The 18,857-nt window shown below is 29.1% G+C and overlaps 3 protein-coding genes across 8 annotated transcripts; 1 reads left to right on the top strand and 2 right to left on the bottom strand.

Moving 5' to 3' along the window:
• Window positions 1-94: 94 nt before the first annotated feature.
• Window positions 95-2,881, bottom strand: LOC122509006 (exodeoxyribonuclease). The gene is made up of 7 exons (XM_043622733.1): window positions 2,677-2,881; window positions 2,125-2,397; window positions 1,822-1,948; window positions 1,561-1,704; window positions 803-946; window positions 425-605; window positions 95-322 (listed from the first exon to the last, which is right to left on the bottom strand). Exons 1-7 carry the CDS (start codon window positions 2,707-2,709, stop codon window positions 205-207), a joined length of 1,020 nt encoding a protein of 339 aa, XP_043478668.1. The 5' UTR covers window positions 2,710-2,881; the 3' UTR covers window positions 95-204.
• Window positions 2,882-3,195: 314 nt separating this feature from the next.
• Window positions 3,196-3,958, bottom strand: LOC122509008. Of its 3 annotated transcripts, none has more exons than XM_043622736.1 (2): window positions 3,617-3,958; window positions 3,196-3,439 (listed from the first exon to the last, which is right to left on the bottom strand). In XM_043622736.1, the coding sequence occupies exons 1-2, from the start codon at window positions 3,817-3,819 to the stop codon at window positions 3,403-3,405; spliced, it is 240 nt and encodes a 79-aa protein (XP_043478671.1). In that variant the 5' UTR covers window positions 3,820-3,958; the 3' UTR covers window positions 3,196-3,402. The 3 variants fall into 3 exon arrangements, with proteins under 3 accessions (XP_043478671.1, XP_043478670.1, XP_043478669.1); XM_043622735.1 differs by having other exon boundaries at window positions 3,594-3,958; XM_043622734.1 differs by having other exon boundaries at window positions 3,511-3,958.
• A 46-nt stretch (window positions 3,959-4,004) lies between these two features.
• On the top strand, window positions 4,005-16,363 carry LOC122509001 (SR-related and CTD-associated factor 4-like). Of its 4 annotated transcripts, none has more exons than XM_043622718.1 (14): window positions 4,005-4,186; window positions 4,797-4,925; window positions 4,993-5,284; window positions 5,364-5,521; window positions 6,293-6,709; window positions 6,891-7,144; window positions 7,313-7,504; window positions 7,593-7,720; window positions 7,805-8,013; window positions 8,139-8,316; window positions 8,538-8,789; window positions 9,072-9,299; window positions 10,965-12,317; window positions 14,322-16,363. In XM_043622718.1, exons 1-14 carry the CDS (start codon window positions 4,157-4,159, stop codon window positions 15,341-15,343), a joined length of 4,842 nt encoding a protein of 1,613 aa, XP_043478653.1. In that variant the 5' UTR covers window positions 4,005-4,156; the 3' UTR covers window positions 15,344-16,363. The 4 variants fall into 4 exon arrangements, with proteins under 4 accessions (XP_043478653.1, XP_043478655.1, XP_043478654.1 ...); XM_043622720.1 differs by having other exon boundaries at window positions 6,918-7,144; XM_043622719.1 differs by having other exon boundaries at window positions 5,364-5,500.
• Window positions 16,364-18,857: the final 2,494 nt, after the last annotated feature.

Consider the following 18,857-nt stretch of genomic DNA (forward strand, 5'->3'; position numbering starts at 1 on the left):
TCTAAAAAAAGCTTTCGAAAAACAATTCTTAAATAAAATTTTGATAGTGTTGAATAAATTTAGTGCAGACGTAATGGAACAATTAACCACCAAATATTATAGGACTTTGCCAATTTTATTGTTTTTATTACAAAATTAAAAAGAACATTTCGAAGAAATATGGATTAGAAACTATGAAACACAAAGACATTGTGAAACAATGATTTACAAAGTAGCATAGAGAATAATAGGACAATGATCACTTCCATAAACCTTGTCTCTCATCACGTTATCACAAATCTTATTTTTAATGCGTTCGGAAACAATGAAGTAATCCAGTCTCCTGAAAATTCGAAATTAAATTCAATTTTATTCAAAACAAATTAAACTAAATTTTCAACTCAATAAAATTAATTTTTTATTTATAAATAAAAAATGTACTTACCATCCAATATTTTTGTCACGCGCATTTCTAAAATACGACCAAAACGAATAAGCGCCTGTCTTATCGGGATACAATGCTCTGAATGTATCGACAAAACCTTCCTTGAGAAATTCTGTCATTCCTTCTCTTTCCTCAGGCGAGAAACCAGCATTTTTTGTATTTGTTTTCGGATTCGTTAAATCTGCAGATTACAAAAACAAAATTTTTTTTACTTAAATTAATTAATATTAACTAATTATAATTAATTAGTAATAATTAATATTAATTAATTATAATTAATTAATTACTTGAAATTTTCATTTGAAAAAAATTCCATGAAAATATTTTTGTCATTCAATTAATTTTATTTTATTCATTCGTTTGAAATATTTATTTTACCTATTTCCTCATGGGCAACGTTCATATCTCCACAAATGATAACTGGTTTTTTGTTGTCTAATTTTAGCACGTGTTCTTTAAATGTCATGTTCCAATCTAATCGCTTCTGTAAATTTACTAATTTACTGCCAGAATTAGGGACATCTAAAAAAAATTTTCAAATTGACTAATGAAACAAAAACATTAATTACATTTTCATAATTTTGTAATAGTGTTAATTAATGTGTAATAATGTTTGTAATAATATTATTACAAATTAACTAATGAAAGATAAAGATTTTTTACATTTTCATAATTTTGTAATAATGTTATTAAATCTTCTATATTAATAATTAAATATATTAATAATTAAAATTTTAGAAAAAAATTGAATTCTTTTGAAAAATTTTATAATGAATTAAGAAAAAAATTTAATTCTTTCGTGACATTTTTTTTGAAAATAATTGAATTTTTGCAAAGACCTTTATTATTTATTTATATAATTAAATTGTTTCAAAGGATTTATTAAAATTGTAGAAAATAATAGATTTTTTTTTAAATATTAAAAATTTTTTGAAAATTAAATTCTTTTATGAAATGTTAAAATTGTATTAAAAATAATTGAATTTTTCCAAAGAATTTGACTATTTATAATTAAAATTGAATTGTTTCGTGAATTTTTTTTGGAAATAATTGTTTTCTTCAAAGATTTAATAACGGATTAAGCAAAAAAATTGAATTCTTTCGTGAAATTTTTTTGGAAAATAATTGATACTTACAGACATTAATTACGTAAAAATTTTCATACTCTGCTGTGATAATTCTACCCTCGTGATCAAAATTAGAATTTTGCAAACCGTAAATCACTTTAATTGGCTTAATTTTCGAGAAAAATGCCATGCCACAGTATCCTTGTTTCTTACCTGAGGGAAAAAAATTAAATTTTAAAAAGGAATCGAAAAAAGCATAATTATTACAATTAATAAAGAAAATATTATTTTCTTTAGCTTTTTATTAAATTTTTTTTAAAAGTTACTTACTGTCCAAAAAGTATCGTTCATATCCCGGTAACTTAACTTCATTTGGTAAACTAGCATTATTACATTTTACTTCTTGCAAAAGAACAATGTCCGCATCTTCTTCTTTGATGTATTTGAATCCATTTTTCTAAAAAGGAAAAATACATTTAAAATTATTACATAATTAGTTTTGTTACTAAATAACAAATTTAATTTAATTTAATTTGAAATTTGTTATTTTAATTTAGTTAGGTATTTATTTAGTTTGAAATCTTATTGTTAAAAAAAATTCAAAGCAAGAATAGAAAGAAAAAATCGACTTACTTTAATTACAGCCCTAATGCCAGACACATTCCAGGAACAAATTTTAATATTATAAGCTTCTCCATCCGCATTAAGTTTTTTGCATGAGAAATCAATTGTACTCAAGTCTGAATCAGTTTTGTTCACCATTGGTTTGGTGTCCTTTGTTTCTGTTTTAGCTTTTTTCGATGCAGGCTCTTCTTCTTTAACTTCCTCATCTGAATCTGAATCTCTTTTCATCTTTTTTTGGGTTGTTTCCTTCTTTTCTTCATTTTCCTGACTTGCATCATTTCCCTAAGAAAAAAAGTAATAATTTATTTTAAAAAAATGATTTATTCTCTAATAATTACACCTTTTGCGCTTGATGAACATTTTTTAGTGCGGACATTAAATTTCTTGTAAAAGACAAATTTCTCACAAGGACATGAAAAGTCTGTCGAATCATTTTTAGGATAAAATTGAATAAAATGTTTATCATTAGAAATTATTTTTATTTTCTATTTAATGTTTGATTGAAATCATTAAAAATCTTTTAGATATTATGGAACCAATGAGAACAAAAGAAAAACTAACCTGCTTCTTTGGTCTGCCTCGTTTGGCCGGCATTTTGAATGATTTGATAAACGAGTTGTTTTACCTATTTATAATCAACACCAGGTGAGGTTATTTAATAATACTCTCTTTAATTTATTCTTTAGTGTTTAAAATTTAATTAAACTTGAGCTAAAAGAAATACTACAGAAGTAAATTGGCGGGATGAAGGTGTTTTCTGAAGGGTGTGAATTTGTCTGAATTCTAAAAAATGAGTCAGTGTTACCAACTATTCAAAAATCTTGTGAATGCACCAAAAATGCAAAATGATTTCAACCTTAGAAAAAGTACACAAATTTGATTGGTTTTGGTAATTAAACTTTTCCCTTAATTTTTGTATTTTTTGTTATCAGCCAATCAACGACTGGCGATTCATTTCTTATTTTTGTGTGTATGCTCCCTTAGAACTTATGCGCCTACTTCACAGGGTTAAAAAATTTAAATTTGTTTACAAAAACATAACCTATAAATTGACTAATATTCAATGTTCATTTCAAACGATTTAAACAAAAATAATGTATTTATTATTCTTAGTATTATTGTTATTTACATTTATAATTAATAACTAAGGATTCTTAGAACACGCATAATAATGATACTTTTGTCTCACTAATTCTGAAAGCATTGTGATTGTTTTTAAGCTTCCTTCCATATCATTTGTTTTACAAAAATGATGAACCTCTAACAGAGGTTTTCCTTCATAATTAATTAATCTGCCAAATAATTTGCAAGGTATCTTTTTTCCCTGTAATTAAAACAAAATTATTAGAAACTTAATACTTTTCTAAATAATTAAAAAAATGAAATATAAAATACCGGCATGTAACCAGATTTTTGCAGTGATTCATGTCTACAACATGCAAATGTCAATTTTATTGAGATATGATTATCTTTAGTACAATTATGAATTAAAGCTTCTTGCCATCCATTTCCATAAACTATTCCCACAGTTTGCACTTCTTTAACTCGATCAAATTCAAAGTCCTTTAATTGCACATAATCTGGAATGTTTTCAATTAAAATAGGCATGTAAGGTGGAATACCATACAAAGTATTCTCTTTCATCGACAAATTTCTCCTCCATTCATTATCATCTTTTCTTTCAAAACCAGAATTTGAAGACATTCTCTATCTTTCACTTTTAGTTTTTAAAATACTGATCTTGTAACATTTTTTTAGAAAAAAAACACCGGAAAATGTTTCACACAAGTGAATGAAGAAAAATTATACTGTCGATAATATTGGCCGCTGTAACTCTGCATTTACCGATTGAACAGAAAAACTGACGTCATGTGAAGCAATGCATTCTGGGCAAAGCAGTTGCCATCTTGAATGGCATGGCTCTGTTAACGAAGTGCGCGATAGTAAAAAAAGATTATTATATTTCTTAAAACCAAGTGAGCTACTACGTATGGAAATAATTAATAAATAGTGATAGTGCGTGTCGCACAAATCTACAAAGATGGATGCTGTAAAAGCATTCAATGCAGAGGTGAGAATTTTTCCTTCCCGTTGGAGGTCATCGTTGAAAGGGCAACCCTCCCTTTCATCAGGGCCGATTAGCAAAACATCTCCACAATTATTCACGTCCGGTGCATTTTCCTTCATGTTTAAAGCATCACAATTTATTATCTTTCCCAACAATTCAAACAAAATAGTTATCTCAATTTTTACAATCAAACACCAAACTTCATACCTCTGTATTATCAGAGCTTTCAACTGACGCCGCATGCAATTTTATTTAAAATACATCGAATTTTTTCAATTTTTCCCACTTATTTTTAGTTTATATCCACTCAATTGCTTTATTTCGTTATTTTCTTTTGTAAATTGATTGCATTGTGTAAACATGATTAATTTACAATTTATGGACTTGCCCATTAATTTGATATATGATCAGCCATATCAGTTTGTACTTTATATGCTTGAAAAAAATGCTATATTTTAATCGCTTGATGGGAAATTTAGAATTTAAAAATTTCATTTTAGAAAAATTTTAGAAATTAGAGAATTAGAAAGAGAAAAAATATGAAAACTTTCTGAAATTAGATGTAATTTATTTGAATTTGTGAATGTATTTACAAAATATTGTTTATTTTCAGCTTTCTGCTCTGTACGATGTCAAGCCACCGATATCAAAAGCCAAAATGAATTCACTCACAAGAGGTGCAATCAAGGCCATTAAATTTTACAAACATGTTGTTCAGAGTGTGGAAAAGTTTATACAAAAAGTAAGTTTTTATTTACGAAAAAAAAGAATTTTTGCATTTTTAAAACTAAATTTTTTTTTACTTTCAGTGTAAACCTGAGTATAAGGTACCAGGTCTCTATGTAATTGATTCAATTGTCCGACAATCGAGACATCAATTTGGAGTTGAAAAAGATGTTTTTGCCCCAAGATTCGCAAAAAATATGCAAATGACATTCCTTAATTTACTCAAGTGTCCTGCCGAAGACAAGAGTAAAGTCATTCGTGTTTTAAATTTATGGCAAAAGAATGCCGTCTTCCCACCAGAAGTAATTCAACCGCTCTTCGATCTTGTCGATCCAAATCATCCAATACATAAGGAGCAATCAATCAGTACAAATGGTAAATTATTCAAGGAAAAAGAATTTTTCTCGTTTTAAGTATCTAAGGAATATGATTAATAGTGTTTGGCATTTTTTAGGAGTAAATGCAGCTAGTGCAAATGCTAAAGCATCGCCGACAATGAAAAGTGCATCGAAAGATCCAAAAATGTTTTCCAGTACGAAAACCATCGATCCAGCCTGGTTGGCTCAAACGAAAATGGAAACAGCCAATATGGTAAACGCACATAAACTTTTGGTTAGTTTTTTGTGTTTGTTACGTCTCTGGAATAACTATTCTCTTTCGATAAGAGTTCTGGTGTTTCAAAGGAATTTTTTTTTATTTCTGCTTGATTATCGAATTTTGTTTCTTCTACTCATCTCATTTTCAGGGCTCGAACTAGCTTCGTAAATTCTGTAAAGGTCCGTAAATTTGCTTCAAGTCCGTAAAAATCCGATTTTTTGAAGAAAGGTCCGTAAAGTCCGTAATTTGAAAGAAAACTAGGACAAAAAGTTCGTAAATTGTACGATATAATTTGGAGAATTTTAGAGAAATTACAAATGATTGTAGAAATTCAATTATTTTCAAAAGTAATCAAATTCTTCGCAGAAATTCAATTATGTTAAAAAATTAAAAAAAAATTCTCGTCAAAATTTCAATTATTTTTAGAAATAATAAAATTCTTGTCAAAATTTCAATTAGTTTTAAAAGTTATAAAATTCTTTTTCGAAATTAAATTATTTTCACATATTTTAATAAAATTCTTGGAAAAAATTTCAATTATATTAAAAAATTTTCCTTAATTCAATGAGAAAAAATTTAATTTATAGTTTTAATTCATTCACTTTTGGTTCGTAAAGTCCGTATTTTTAATTACTTTCACTTGTTTGAGCCCTGCATTTTTGTTACAAATTTTATTTGTTTTCGCTTTATTTCTAATTACTTCCTCATGGAGGAATTTTCTATTACTTTTAATTTTTTTTTCGCTTTTTGTCTTTTTTCGTCCATTTTAACCAACTTTATTTTCAGGGACAATCTGGTTCGAATCAGGTTGACGTGAATATTCTAGATCAATTGCAACACTTACAACAATTATTGTTAAAGAAACAAGAGGCAGCGAATGAGGCTCAAAGTTCAGTGAAGTTCGACAAGAAACTACTTGACTTCGATTATGGCGAGGAAGAAGACGACGATGTTGTTGTCACAAGCAGTTCACCAGTTTTAAATCCGAATGTCAATCAACATAATGCCGTATCAACGACAGGAAGTCTTGAGAGTTTGGGACTTTTATTGACGAATCCCGAAGTTTTGAGGCAGCTACAAACACTGCAACAAACAATGCAAACCGGACAATCGCAACAGGAGATGGAGGAGAAGATGCGAAAATTACAACAAATGAAACAACAAGAGGAGGAATTCGATAAACATCTTGCTCAAACTGTTCCAGTAAGTTTCAATTCCGAAAAAAAGGAGTTTTATATTTTCTCAAAAAAAGTTTATTATTATTTATCGGTGATATTTATTTTATCTATTTTTATTTTTTATTATTATTTGTATTTTTATTATTATGTTTATTATGATTATTATTATTAATTTTATTAATATTATACTATTTCTATGATTCTAGAAATTGTTATTTGAACGAATATTTCAGAATCTTCCGTTTGCTTCTGAGTGTGAATTAAAACCTTCAGACGTATTGAAACCAAATCAAGGATTGTTTCCTGGTAATTCGAATTCGGGATTGATACAGCAGGATATGAGTCAACCGCCTCCTGGTTATCCGCCTGCTCTGCCTTTTACGTCGCAACCACCTCCTTTAATTAGAACATTGCCACCAGGTCCACCACCTCCTTCACAAAGTCCTCTTATTGATGAAAGGTAATTTTTACAAGTTTACATTTTACCTGAACATTTCCACTTTCTATTTTCGAAATCTTGAATTAATCACCGAGAGTTTTTTTATATTATATTTTTTTCAATTATAAAATATAAATTTATTGAATTACCGTAAATTCTTAGACTAAAACGTAATTTTTGTCGAAACAGTAGGAGCATCACTGAGAGGCGAGACAGTAGCAGTGTGGAGATAGTCAACGAACCAGTGAGATCCCAAAGTCGCTCGCCGGAACGTTATCGTCGTCACAGTCGATCTCGATCACCTCGACATAGAGATAGAGACAGACGGGACAGAGACCGCGACAGAAAGTCTCGATCAAGGTCAAGGTCGAGACGAGTAAGGTAATAATTTCCTTAGGATTTTTGTATTTTATTTTTTTATTTATTTGCTTTGTTTTTCCTTTATTTATTTTCTTAAATTTGACTCTAGATCACGCTCAAGAGATCGTAACAGAAAACGAGACGATAGTCGAGAGAAATTAACCGAGGAGGAAAGAGAAAAGGAACGAGAACGTAGAAAGCGAGGACTTCCTCCAATTGTTCGAGAGAAACTCAGTGGTACGTGGAAAATTACTAAAATAATCTCTTTTCTTTTTAATTCAAATTGGAAAATTTCAATTACACCAAAAATATCGTTTTCAGTTTGCAGTACAACACTTTGGGTGGGTCATCTTTCAAAATTGGTGCACCAGGAAGAATTGTCCGATACCTTTGGAGAATTAGGAGACATTGTTAGTATTGATTTAATTTCCCCTCGAGGTTGTGCATTCATTTGTATGAATCGAAGACAAGATGCCTATCGTGCTCTGACGAAACTGAAAAATCAGAAAATGCAGGGAAAAGCAATTACGGTGAGTAATCTACAATTTTTCTTGGAAAAATAAATTAAAACTATGAAAAAAAATGGGGGACTTAAAAAAAAATTTTGAGTGATCGATTTCTTTATAAAATATTTAAAAAAAAAATATTTTTTCAGCTGGCGTGGGCTCCGGGTAAAGGAGTTAAGGGAAAGGAATGGAAGGATTACTGGGAAGTGGAATTGGGAGTGAGCTATATTCCTTGGAATAAATTGAACAATATTTCTGAACAAGAACTCGAACTTTTGGAAGAAGGTGGAATGATTGATGAAGACACATTGCCTATGAGATTGAAAGGTTAGTTTACTGTCTTTTTTATATTATTTGCAATTTTTAATCTAGTTACGTGGGATTTTATCGATAAAGTGTAACAAGGAACCGGCATTTGTACGTTTTGATATTTAAAATTTAGTTTTAATGTCTATTCAATTAGGAATTTTAATTTTCAATTTTAAATTCCAATTTACTAAATTATCAATCACAGTTTTGTTAACTAGAAAATTGTTCTTTTTTTTCAGGTAAATTGAAACATGCGATAAACGCAGAAGGAGTGCGTCAACAATTACAAATGCACAATTTACCTCCAGGAGGAATACAATTGCCTGAAACAGTTGGAAACGTAAATGAAAATCAAGCACCTCAACAATTACTGGATACTAGTCAACCGCCACCTATAAGACCGCCAACTTCTGCGCCTCTGCTGCCGCCACCACCGCCAAATCCTCAGCTGCAAATGATGCCACCAGGATTTCCTATGTCCAATGTTCCACGTAAGTTAAAAACTTAAAAACTCAAAATATGTAAAAAAAATGTTAACAATTTTTGTTATCGAAAACATGGGATTTTTCTAATAATAATATATTTCTTTTTATTTAAACAAAGAAATTTATATATAATTATAAAGTAGTAAAATTGAAGAAATGGAATATAATTTAATAGTAAAATTGAAGAAATGAAATATAATTTAATAGTAAAATTGAAGATGTGGAATTTTATACAATAGTAAAATTGGAGAAATAAAAAAAATTACAATTTGTATGAATACATTGCAGGTATGTTAGGACCAATGGGCTTGCAAATGCCACACGGCTTGATGCCAAATGTTCCAATTGGAGTTCCGCCACCAAATATGCAAGGACTACTTGGTCCCCCGGGTATGATGCAGCAAATGATGCCATCACAGGTCAATACACCTTTCGGAGCAGGAGTCAACGTTGGATTACTCACTCAAATTCCACTTCCTGCGCCTGCTGCTCCTTCCGATAAACCCAATTCAACTGGTATGTATTATTTTACTTGATCTTTAAATATCAAATTTTGAAAAATTTAATTTGTTTTATCAAGTTCCCCCTTTTGTCCCTTTTTTCAATTTTGACACTTTTTTTTACCTTTTTTGATGATTTTTTACCATTTTCCCTTTTATTGAAGATTTTTCTCATTTTCACCCTTTTATAATAAAAAATAAAAAAGTTTTCTTTTCTATTTTTTGTTTTAAATATATTTCGATATGTAAACATAAAATTTACACTCAATGTTAGAATGTTAGAATTCAGTGCGTTATTTTTTATTTAGATTATTAACATCGCAACATAATATAAACTCATTGCAAAATTTAAATTATTTTAATATAATTTTAATCGAATTTCTCAAAAAATGTAATTATTCTTAAAAATTTTATTAAAATTCGTCGAAAGAATTCAATTATTTAAAAATTTGTTGATAAAATTCTTTAAGAGTAACAATCTATATTAATAATTGTTGTATTCTGGTAATCTGTTTGCAATTTGAAGTTACTGTTGTACTTGTTTGCTATTTTGCTTAATAATTTTTTTTATATAGTTTTTCTCTTTGAATATTTTCAATTTTAATATTAATATATTGAAAATCTATGAATTCTTGCAAAGAATTTTATCAAAAAATTTGAGAATAATTGAAGTTCTTCTAAGAATTTTATTATTTATGAAAATAGTTGAATTCTTGAACAGAATTTTATTAAAATTTTTGAAAAATCCTTTCTTTTGAAGAATTTAAAAAATTTTTTTAAAATATTGAAGTTTCTTTAATCATTTAATCATTTTAATTGGAAATTTTGTATATAATTGAATTTTATGAACAATTTTTTTTCAATTTTATAATATTTTACTACTTACAAAAATAAGTGAATTGTTCGATGCATTCATTAAAATTTTAGAAAATAATTGGATTCTTTTGAAAAATTTTATTAAAACTTTTAAAAATAATTGAACATGTTAGAGAAATTTTATTAAAATTATCTTCAATATAATTGAATTTTTTCTTAGAAGTTTTATTAAAATTGTATTGAAAATAATTGAATTCTTGCGAAGAATTTTACCATTTATAAGAATAATTTAATTCTTCCGAATAATGTTATTATTTATGAAAATAATTGAATTTTTGCGAAGAATTATATTAAGATTTTTGAAAATATAATCAATAATAATTATGTACTTAATAAGTAAAACTTTTATTTTTGATTATGAAATTATTCAAAAAGTATTCTTATAATATAAAATAATGATTTTATCACTAGGCCATCTTTAATTATTATAAAACATGAAGAATTCGATCATTCCGAGTCGAAGACTCGGTGTGATCGATTTCTTTTGAGTTGTTGAAATTCAAAAAGATTTGAATTTGAATGTTTTGAAGAATTTTAATTCCTGTGGAAAAATAATATTGATTAAATATTTAATTAAAAAAAAAGTTATTGATTTTTTCGAATAATTTTACAATGAAAGAATTCGTAAATAAATGTAATAGAACATTTTGAGTATCTAATTATTTTTAGAGTAAATCAGAATATTCATTTAGGGTTAGAGAAAAAGTGAAAATTTTGTCTGGAAGTCAGGGAAAAAGAAAATTAAATTTTTGTGATACTTTGATGTCTGAGAAAATGATAAATTATGACTGAATTTTCTTTATAGGTATGCCGCCAAACGTTCCACCGCTTGGAGTTCCGCCACCCACTTCAGAATCCAATTTACCCAGTTTGCCAATGATGCGTCAGCCCTTTGGCGTCGGACCTCAAATGCAGATGCACTTAGCTCAGCAGCATCATCATCAACAGCAACAGCAACATAACTCGGACGACATGGACGTGGAAATGGAAGACGTAATGCCTCCGACAACAAGCAATCCTCCAAAAGAAAAACAACAGAGTCTCAGTGATCAACTTTTAGCTGCAATTGGAAAAGGACCAGACAGCCGTTTGGACAACGAATCGTCTCATCGCGATTTTCGTGATAGGGACCGAGATCGCGACAGTCGCGACAGAAGAGATCGTGACGATCGTGACAGAGGTCCTCGCGATCGCAGTGAGAGTGACAGACATGATCGTGGCAGAGATCGTGGCCGTGGAAGAGATCGAGGTCGTGATCGAAGACGCGACAATCGTGATAAGGATCGTGACGAGAGACGAGAGCGCGACCGTGATAGTCGAGATTCAAGTTCGAGACATCAGGAGAATAATCCACCTTCAACTAATGCGAATAGTGAGACATCGGGTAAAAAGGAAGCAAAAATGAGTCTCGCCGATCGCCTCCGTCAATTGGCGGATGGAACTCTGCCTATCGACGATCGTATGGAGAGAAATCGTAATCGCAGCAGTGAGAGAATTGACGCTCCGCCCGTACGTCGAGCAAATGATGCACCACCGGCGCTGATGGATTTGCCGAAATTCCCGCAAGAGAGACCCGAATTTCCACTACGTGGACCCGAATTCCGCGGTCATCCTCGTGGACCAGACGCTCCACCGGAACATCCACGTGATTTTCCACCTCGTGGTCCTGGTGATCGCGAGCGACCGAACTTTGGACGGCGGGGTTCAATTGGACCACCAATGCGGGGACTTGAGGAGTTTCCCGATGCGCGAATGCTCGGCGGACGATTTCCGGAGGACTTTGAAAATCGAATAGGACCGGGACCGCGTCAGGAGGACTTCGATCTTAGATTGGGACCACCACGTGATGAATTCGAGAGGCCGGACATGAGGGGACGGCATCCAGTGGACGATTTTGAACGAGAGCGTTTTGAATTCGAGATGCGTCAACGTGAGGGTTTTGATCCAAGAATGCAGGACGGATTTGACGGTAGGAATATCAGCGAACATCCCGATTTCGATCACAGGAGGAGAGGAGGCGGTGATTTCTTCCATGGACCAATGGAACCCGGCTTTGGACCACCACCAATGATGGGACCAAGAGGTCCCCGAGGTCCTCCAATGGGCCCCGATGGATTTGGACCCAGAGGTCCTGGAATCGGCCCACGTGGACCACATGGTAATTTTTTACAGATTTTTCATAAACAAAAAATATCTTTACTTTTCGTTATAAATTTAATTTTTATTTCATTCAATTTTATTAAATTAATTTGTCATGTTTTAATATTTTTGAAATTCCGGAACGGAATTTCCATGATAAAAGAAAATATTTCGAAATGTTCAATTTTTTTAAATTTAATACTTATTCTAATCTTAATTAAAGTTAAGTTTTGTTTATTTATATTCTAAGCATGTTTGCAATGAAAAATTAGCAAAAACTACTTTAAATAAAATAATTTCACAGTTTTCATAAGATCAAAATCCGCCTAACAAAACGTATGGAAAAATTTTTATTATTAAAAAGTTTATTTTAATTTTTAAAAGTTCAAACATAAAATTCATTTAGCTTCATTGTTTCTAAAGTAAAAACGATTTTTTATTAATTTTGTTTGAAATCACAAAAAAAAAACAAAAAAAACTTATTTTCGTTTGTATTTCTGACAATATTTGAACTTTATAGAATGTGAAATTGAATGTATTTAAAACAATTTAATTCTTGAAAAACTATTGTAAAATTATTACTTATAAATTATTTAATTAATAATTTTACATAAATTTATTCAATTATTTCAAAAAGTATTTGTATTTTAAAACGTTTCAAAATGAAATTTTAGGAAATTTCAATTTTTAATGAATTTAACTAGAAATTTTGTTGAACTTTGTTTTTTGAAAAATTTTAATTCAAATTCTTTTAAAATTAGTTAAATTTTTTAATATTTATTTAATTATTAAAACTAATTAATGTAGAAAAGAATTCTTTGAATATTATTAAAAATAATTGATTTAGAGAAGAATTTTCTGAAAATTATTTAAAATAATTGAATTTTGAATTTTTTCTTTTTTAATATATTTTTAATTAAAGAATTTCCGAATGATTGAAATTTAATAAAATTGAATTGTAAACAAGTGTATTTCAAAATTAATTTAAGTAAATTTATTTTTATTTTTTGAATCATTGGATTTTTAACGAATTTTGACAAAAATTAATAAAAATAATTGATTTAGAGAATTTTAGTTAAAAATTCCAGAAAATTGAATTGAAATCATGTAGATAATTTTGGAGGGGTTACAGTTAGCAATTTTTATAAATTTTCAAATTTCAAAAGGTTTGAATTTAAAAATTTTTGAAAATCTTAATTCATATGGAAAAATAATAATGATTAAATATTTTTTTTAAAAAATGAGTTATTCATGTTTTCGTATAATTTTACAATTAAAGAAATTTGCAAATAAAAGTATCAGAAAATTTTTTGAATATCTAATCATTTTTACAGTGAATTAGAATATTTTTAAGGGTCGCAGGGAAAAAGTCAAAATTTTGTCTGAAAATCAGGGGAAAGTCAGAGAAAAACAAAACTACATTTTTGTGGCAACCCTTATAAAACTAATTTCTTTTATTTATCAAAATTTTCGAATTGAATTGAAGACTTTAAAAGGAATCTGAATTTTCATTTTCTACTCTAGGTTTTATTTTAAAGTTTTGAATGTGCTGTAACGATTAATATTTCTTAAATTTTGTTACTAAATTATTATTCTTCTCCCACAAATTTAAAATATTTTTATTATTATACTTAAAAATACTATTATTATTACATTATACTTTCTTTCAGAATTTACGGTATTTATATAGAATTTTCTAAAAAAATATTTTCTATTCTAAATCTTTGATCTTAAACGTTATGAACTTCATTAAAGTTATTTTCCTTTCAAAATGCAAAAAAAAAAAAATGTTTCAAATTTCCAATTAATATTTTACATTTTAAAAAACTTTGATATTGATTCAAAATTGATTCATTAAATTTTAGCATAAAAATAAATTAATTGAAATACTAAATTATCAAAATGTTACAACTAGTGTTTTTTTTCCGTTTGTACTTTATTTTCAAAATTTCCATTCGAATTTGCTTTTCTTTTTTCTTTTGTACTTTATTTTCAAAATTTTAATTCGAATTTGCTTTCGCAGGTCCGCCAATGTTCCATCCAAGGGGAATGGGACCACGTGGCATGAGGCCCGGAATGCGACCACCATTTGGACCACGTGGACCGCAATTTGATGCCAGAGAGAAGGAGCCATTCTTCCGGCCGCCATTCGACGACGTTCATCGCCCACCTGGTCCTCTACTTCGACCACCATTCGGCCCAATGGGTCCAAAGGGACCACACGATGGACCCTGGAGAAATCCAGAGAATGGACCGTGGATGGAGCCAGCTGGTCCCGTCGATCTTGATGAACACACTCAACGCGACAATCATCATCCCAAGTCCAAGTTTCCAGATCATAATAAAAGTGGAACATCATCGTCATCATCAACAACAGATCGTGAGAATCGTAATCGAAGTCGCAAATCAAGATGGGGCAATGTCAGTCCATCATCAATGGCAGATGAAGCCGCCGATTCTGAACGACCCGAAGGCGAAAAAAGACCGAGACGACAATCAACCGATCAATTCGAGGGTGAACATAATTCAAGTAAATTCAATGAATCAGTGAACGACGAACGACCACCAGGCACAGAAAACGAGAGTTTCGACGATGCCAAATTCAATCCACCGAAACCACCACTCGAACCAAATGAATCAATCAACGATGAGAAGACAACTAATAATCAGTGTTTCGAAACACCCATTGAACAATCTGACGAATCATTTGCACCAACGAATAAAACTCAAGATTTTGAACCTGCCAATAATGAAAACTTTGAATCTGCCAATAATCAAGATAATTTCCAACCTCCCGAGAACATTGTGGTTAATGAGAAATTCGAACCTCCTCCACCTCCTCTTCCTCCTAGTGAGCCGCAAATGGTGAATCAAGTTTTTCCACCTCCGGAGAATAATGAACAATTTTACGAACCCGAACCACCAATGGAGATGAAGGCTGATTTTCCAATTGAGGAGAAGCAACCAGAACGTGAAGCAGTTAGTGAATGTGTTGTTAGTGAAGGACCTTGTGAGCAACAGGAACAGGAACAATCTTCCTTGTAACGAACCCTTTCGAAAAAAACGAGAGAGATTTGCTAGATTTATGAAGAAAAAGAAAAATTCAAGTGTAAAATATGGTCCTGAGTGTGTACATAAGGAAGTGAAAATCCGTAAGAGGATAACTAAAGTATTTTTGACTCCGGAGTGGTGAGGGAGCATTTTGGGTCCAGTGAGTCTTTATCATTAAAACTTTCTCTTTAAAAAAAAGCAATCGTTTTTTGAGCCGTTTGAGAAAAAAGAAAGAGAGTTCTTGATCGATATCTGCTGCTTAAACATAACTGTGATAGTGAACACAGGACCTACCTATTTCTTTTTTTGTAGGTGATAGCAAAAAAAAAAACACTCGGGTATGTTTCAAAGCTTATCAAATTCTTTTTTCTTTTTTTTAACTCTTTTTTTAAATATTTTTTTTCTAGTCCTTTATTTATCTCGAAAAAGAAAACAGATCGTGTACATTTTTTTATTCTTTCGTAACAAAATTATTTTTTTCCCAAAAAGATTTATATTTGAATAATTAACAATTTTTCCTTGATTTTAGTTTAGTTCGTTTTTTGTACTAATTTTTAAATTAAATCATAATGAACTTCTATTTTTAACTTAAATTATTGTAATTAAACGAAAAAGCAAGAAAAATTGAAATTGAAATCAATCTTTTTGGAATTTTTTTTTGCACTTGACGATTAAATTTCAAAAAAATGATTAAAAGAACTTATCGAGTGTGGAATAATTTTTAATAATGAGAATTGTATAGAAAAGAAAAAGTAATCGAGACCCATGATCTCGATTTTTATACACCGTGAAAAGTCATTTAAACGCGGATAGATAATTTTCCGACTAATTTTCTAAGAAAACAAAAAAGTCGATGTGTGGTACTGTACAGTGATAGTATTGTACCTATTGTCTTTATACTTACTAATTTATTGTACATATTTTTATATTTTCTTAGTAGAAAAACAAATTTAATAATTTTGTTGTGCAAGAAATTGCTCAAGAAAAAATAAATATTTTATGTATACACTTTAATGGCATTTGTTTTGAATAAGAGCTTCGTTTATCCAATTTGAAAATTCCATGAAAAAGAGGAAAAAAAGTAACAAAGTTTCTCAGATATTTTCTTTTTTTTAAAAGATTAATTTTCGTTAGCCTTTCTTTTTTTAAACTGAAATTGTCTAAAAACCCGTTGATTTTTGAAAATGAGAAAAGAACTAGAATTTGTCACTTGAGGAAAAGAAAAAGAATTTAGGAATAAATAGGTGAGAGAAAAAGGAAAAGAAATGAGGTGGATTCCGCACTCATCCGGGTTCATCCTGTGTTCACGCATTCATGTTCTATTACGATGCAGCGATGGAGGACTCGCGCTTGCACTCAAACTGAGTGACAAGTGCAAGGTACTGTTCATTTAAATTCATTCAAATTAGTGAAAGCGATTTTAAGAATTAAAAAAAATGAGGAAACAGAAAGAAATGGACTTTTACGATGAGACCACTTTGTCCCGCACCACTCCTAAAGAAAAGAAAAAAATTGAAAGAAAATCTTGTAACAACTTTTGTTAGTTGCGTGTGCGATTCTAGTTTGTAGTATGATTCGATTGATAATGTTATTTTCGTTGAAAATTCGAATTCGAATGAATCTGACTTTTTAGAAAAAGATCAAAAAATCTTTCAATTCAACTTTTCTTAAAAAGTTTTGATTAAATTAAATTAGTTTTGATAAAAAAAATTATTATTATCTCTACGATAATAATAAAAATAATATAACTAATATTACCTTATTGTAAATGAGATTTAAATTCTTTAAAAAATCAAAGATTGAATTTGAATTTTGAATGAAATTGTTTCAACTTTTGTCACTATGACTTTTTTATAAACATCGATTGGACAGAATTTTGTTCTTTTAACAAATTGTTTTCAAACATGTAATTGACTATGTTAGAAATATGTCAATATTTGCCTTTTTTCTTCTTCTATTTTTTTTTTTTTGGAAATGAAAGATTCTGTAAAATTAAAAGTCGAGAAATGAAGGGACATCTTATTCTCTGGGTTCTTTTTTAAATTAAAATTTATGTCGAATATTTGTAACATTCGATTTTTTTTTTGTGGAAAATTTCAATTTTTGATAATTGTAGTGGTGCTTGGCAATGTGGTCTAAATGAAGAAAAAAGAACAAATTTTACTAATCTCAGGCATTTCATTTTTTTTGTCTTTGAACGAAGGGATTTAACTTTCTGATCATTTCTGTTAAATAAAAAATTTTTTGAATATTTTATTTAAGAGATGATTGTTTCTGTTAAATAAAAAAATTTCTTGAATATTTTATTTGAGAGAATAAAAAAGAATGTTAAATTTGGTAAAAAAGAACGATAAAGAAGAAAGATTTTGAAAAAAATGATTCCAATCTAAAATAAGAAAAAAAAATTGGAGATTAAAAAGATTAATTGTACTTTTTTTTAAATTGGTGACATTTAGAATAATGTTTTTTTGTTGGGACAGAAAATTCTTTTTTTTGTCCATTTTTGCAATAAATTGCATTAAATTTGTAATTTGTTCGTCTCTTTTTTTTGTAGTTGTGAATTAATGACTGAAAGAGATTTTTAATTCTATAATAGAATATGAGATGCTATTTGAGAGGATTATAAAAGATTTAATGTGAAAGATAGCTTAATTGAGACCTCGAGAATACGATTGATTGATTGATTGCTTGATTGGTAAATTTTTAAGTGACTAAAATCAAAATGAATATATATTATCAGCTCTTGATAACTATTGAAAGGAGTATTTTTTCTGTAATTAATAATTGTAGTATACTAATTATTCTTGTCATAAATATACATAAAAAAAACGAACGTTCACTTGTAGAGGATTCGGTATTGTAGAAATATTTACGAAATTCTTGTAATAATAACTCGATGAAAAATTATTTCTTCATTTAAACTATTGTTTTTAAATAACTGTGTTAGTTTAGAGAGAGAGAGAGAAAATTATTATTCGTATACTTTGAGAATCACATTTATGCTATCATTACCAATGCATTATAACAAACACATACGTTGACATATAAATATATAAACAATAATATGAATATATTTATATGTAAACTTTAATTATGATTGATATATAAATATATATAAAATGTAATCATACGAAAAAAAATAAAGATATCAAGTCCTTACTTGACTTTGTTTTGCAATTTTGTACTAATTTCTCATCGCGAGGACATAATTTAAATTTAATTTAAATTAATTATTAAACAATTAATTAATTAATTAATTAATTAATTACAATTGATTTAGAAGTTGGAAGTAAAAATAGGATTAGAAGTGAAAAATTGTAGAAAAAGAGAACAGATGATATCGACTGTCAAAAACAGTGGAGTATCTTTTTTTTTGTCATGAATGTCCTTTATTTTTAAACAAATATTTTTCTTTTGACTAGTTTTCATCAAAAGATGGTATACAAGAAAATCAACCATTTGTTTTTAAACCAAAAGTTTATATGCGCCTGCAATACAATTTTAAATT

The sequence above is a fragment of the Leptopilina heterotoma genome, unplaced genomic scaffold (genome assembly GCF_015476425.1).
Source record: "Leptopilina heterotoma isolate Lh14 unplaced genomic scaffold, ASM1547642v1 Lhet_59, whole genome shotgun sequence".
In the NCBI taxonomy this organism is placed as follows: domain Eukaryota; kingdom Metazoa; phylum Arthropoda; class Insecta; order Hymenoptera; family Figitidae; genus Leptopilina; species Leptopilina heterotoma.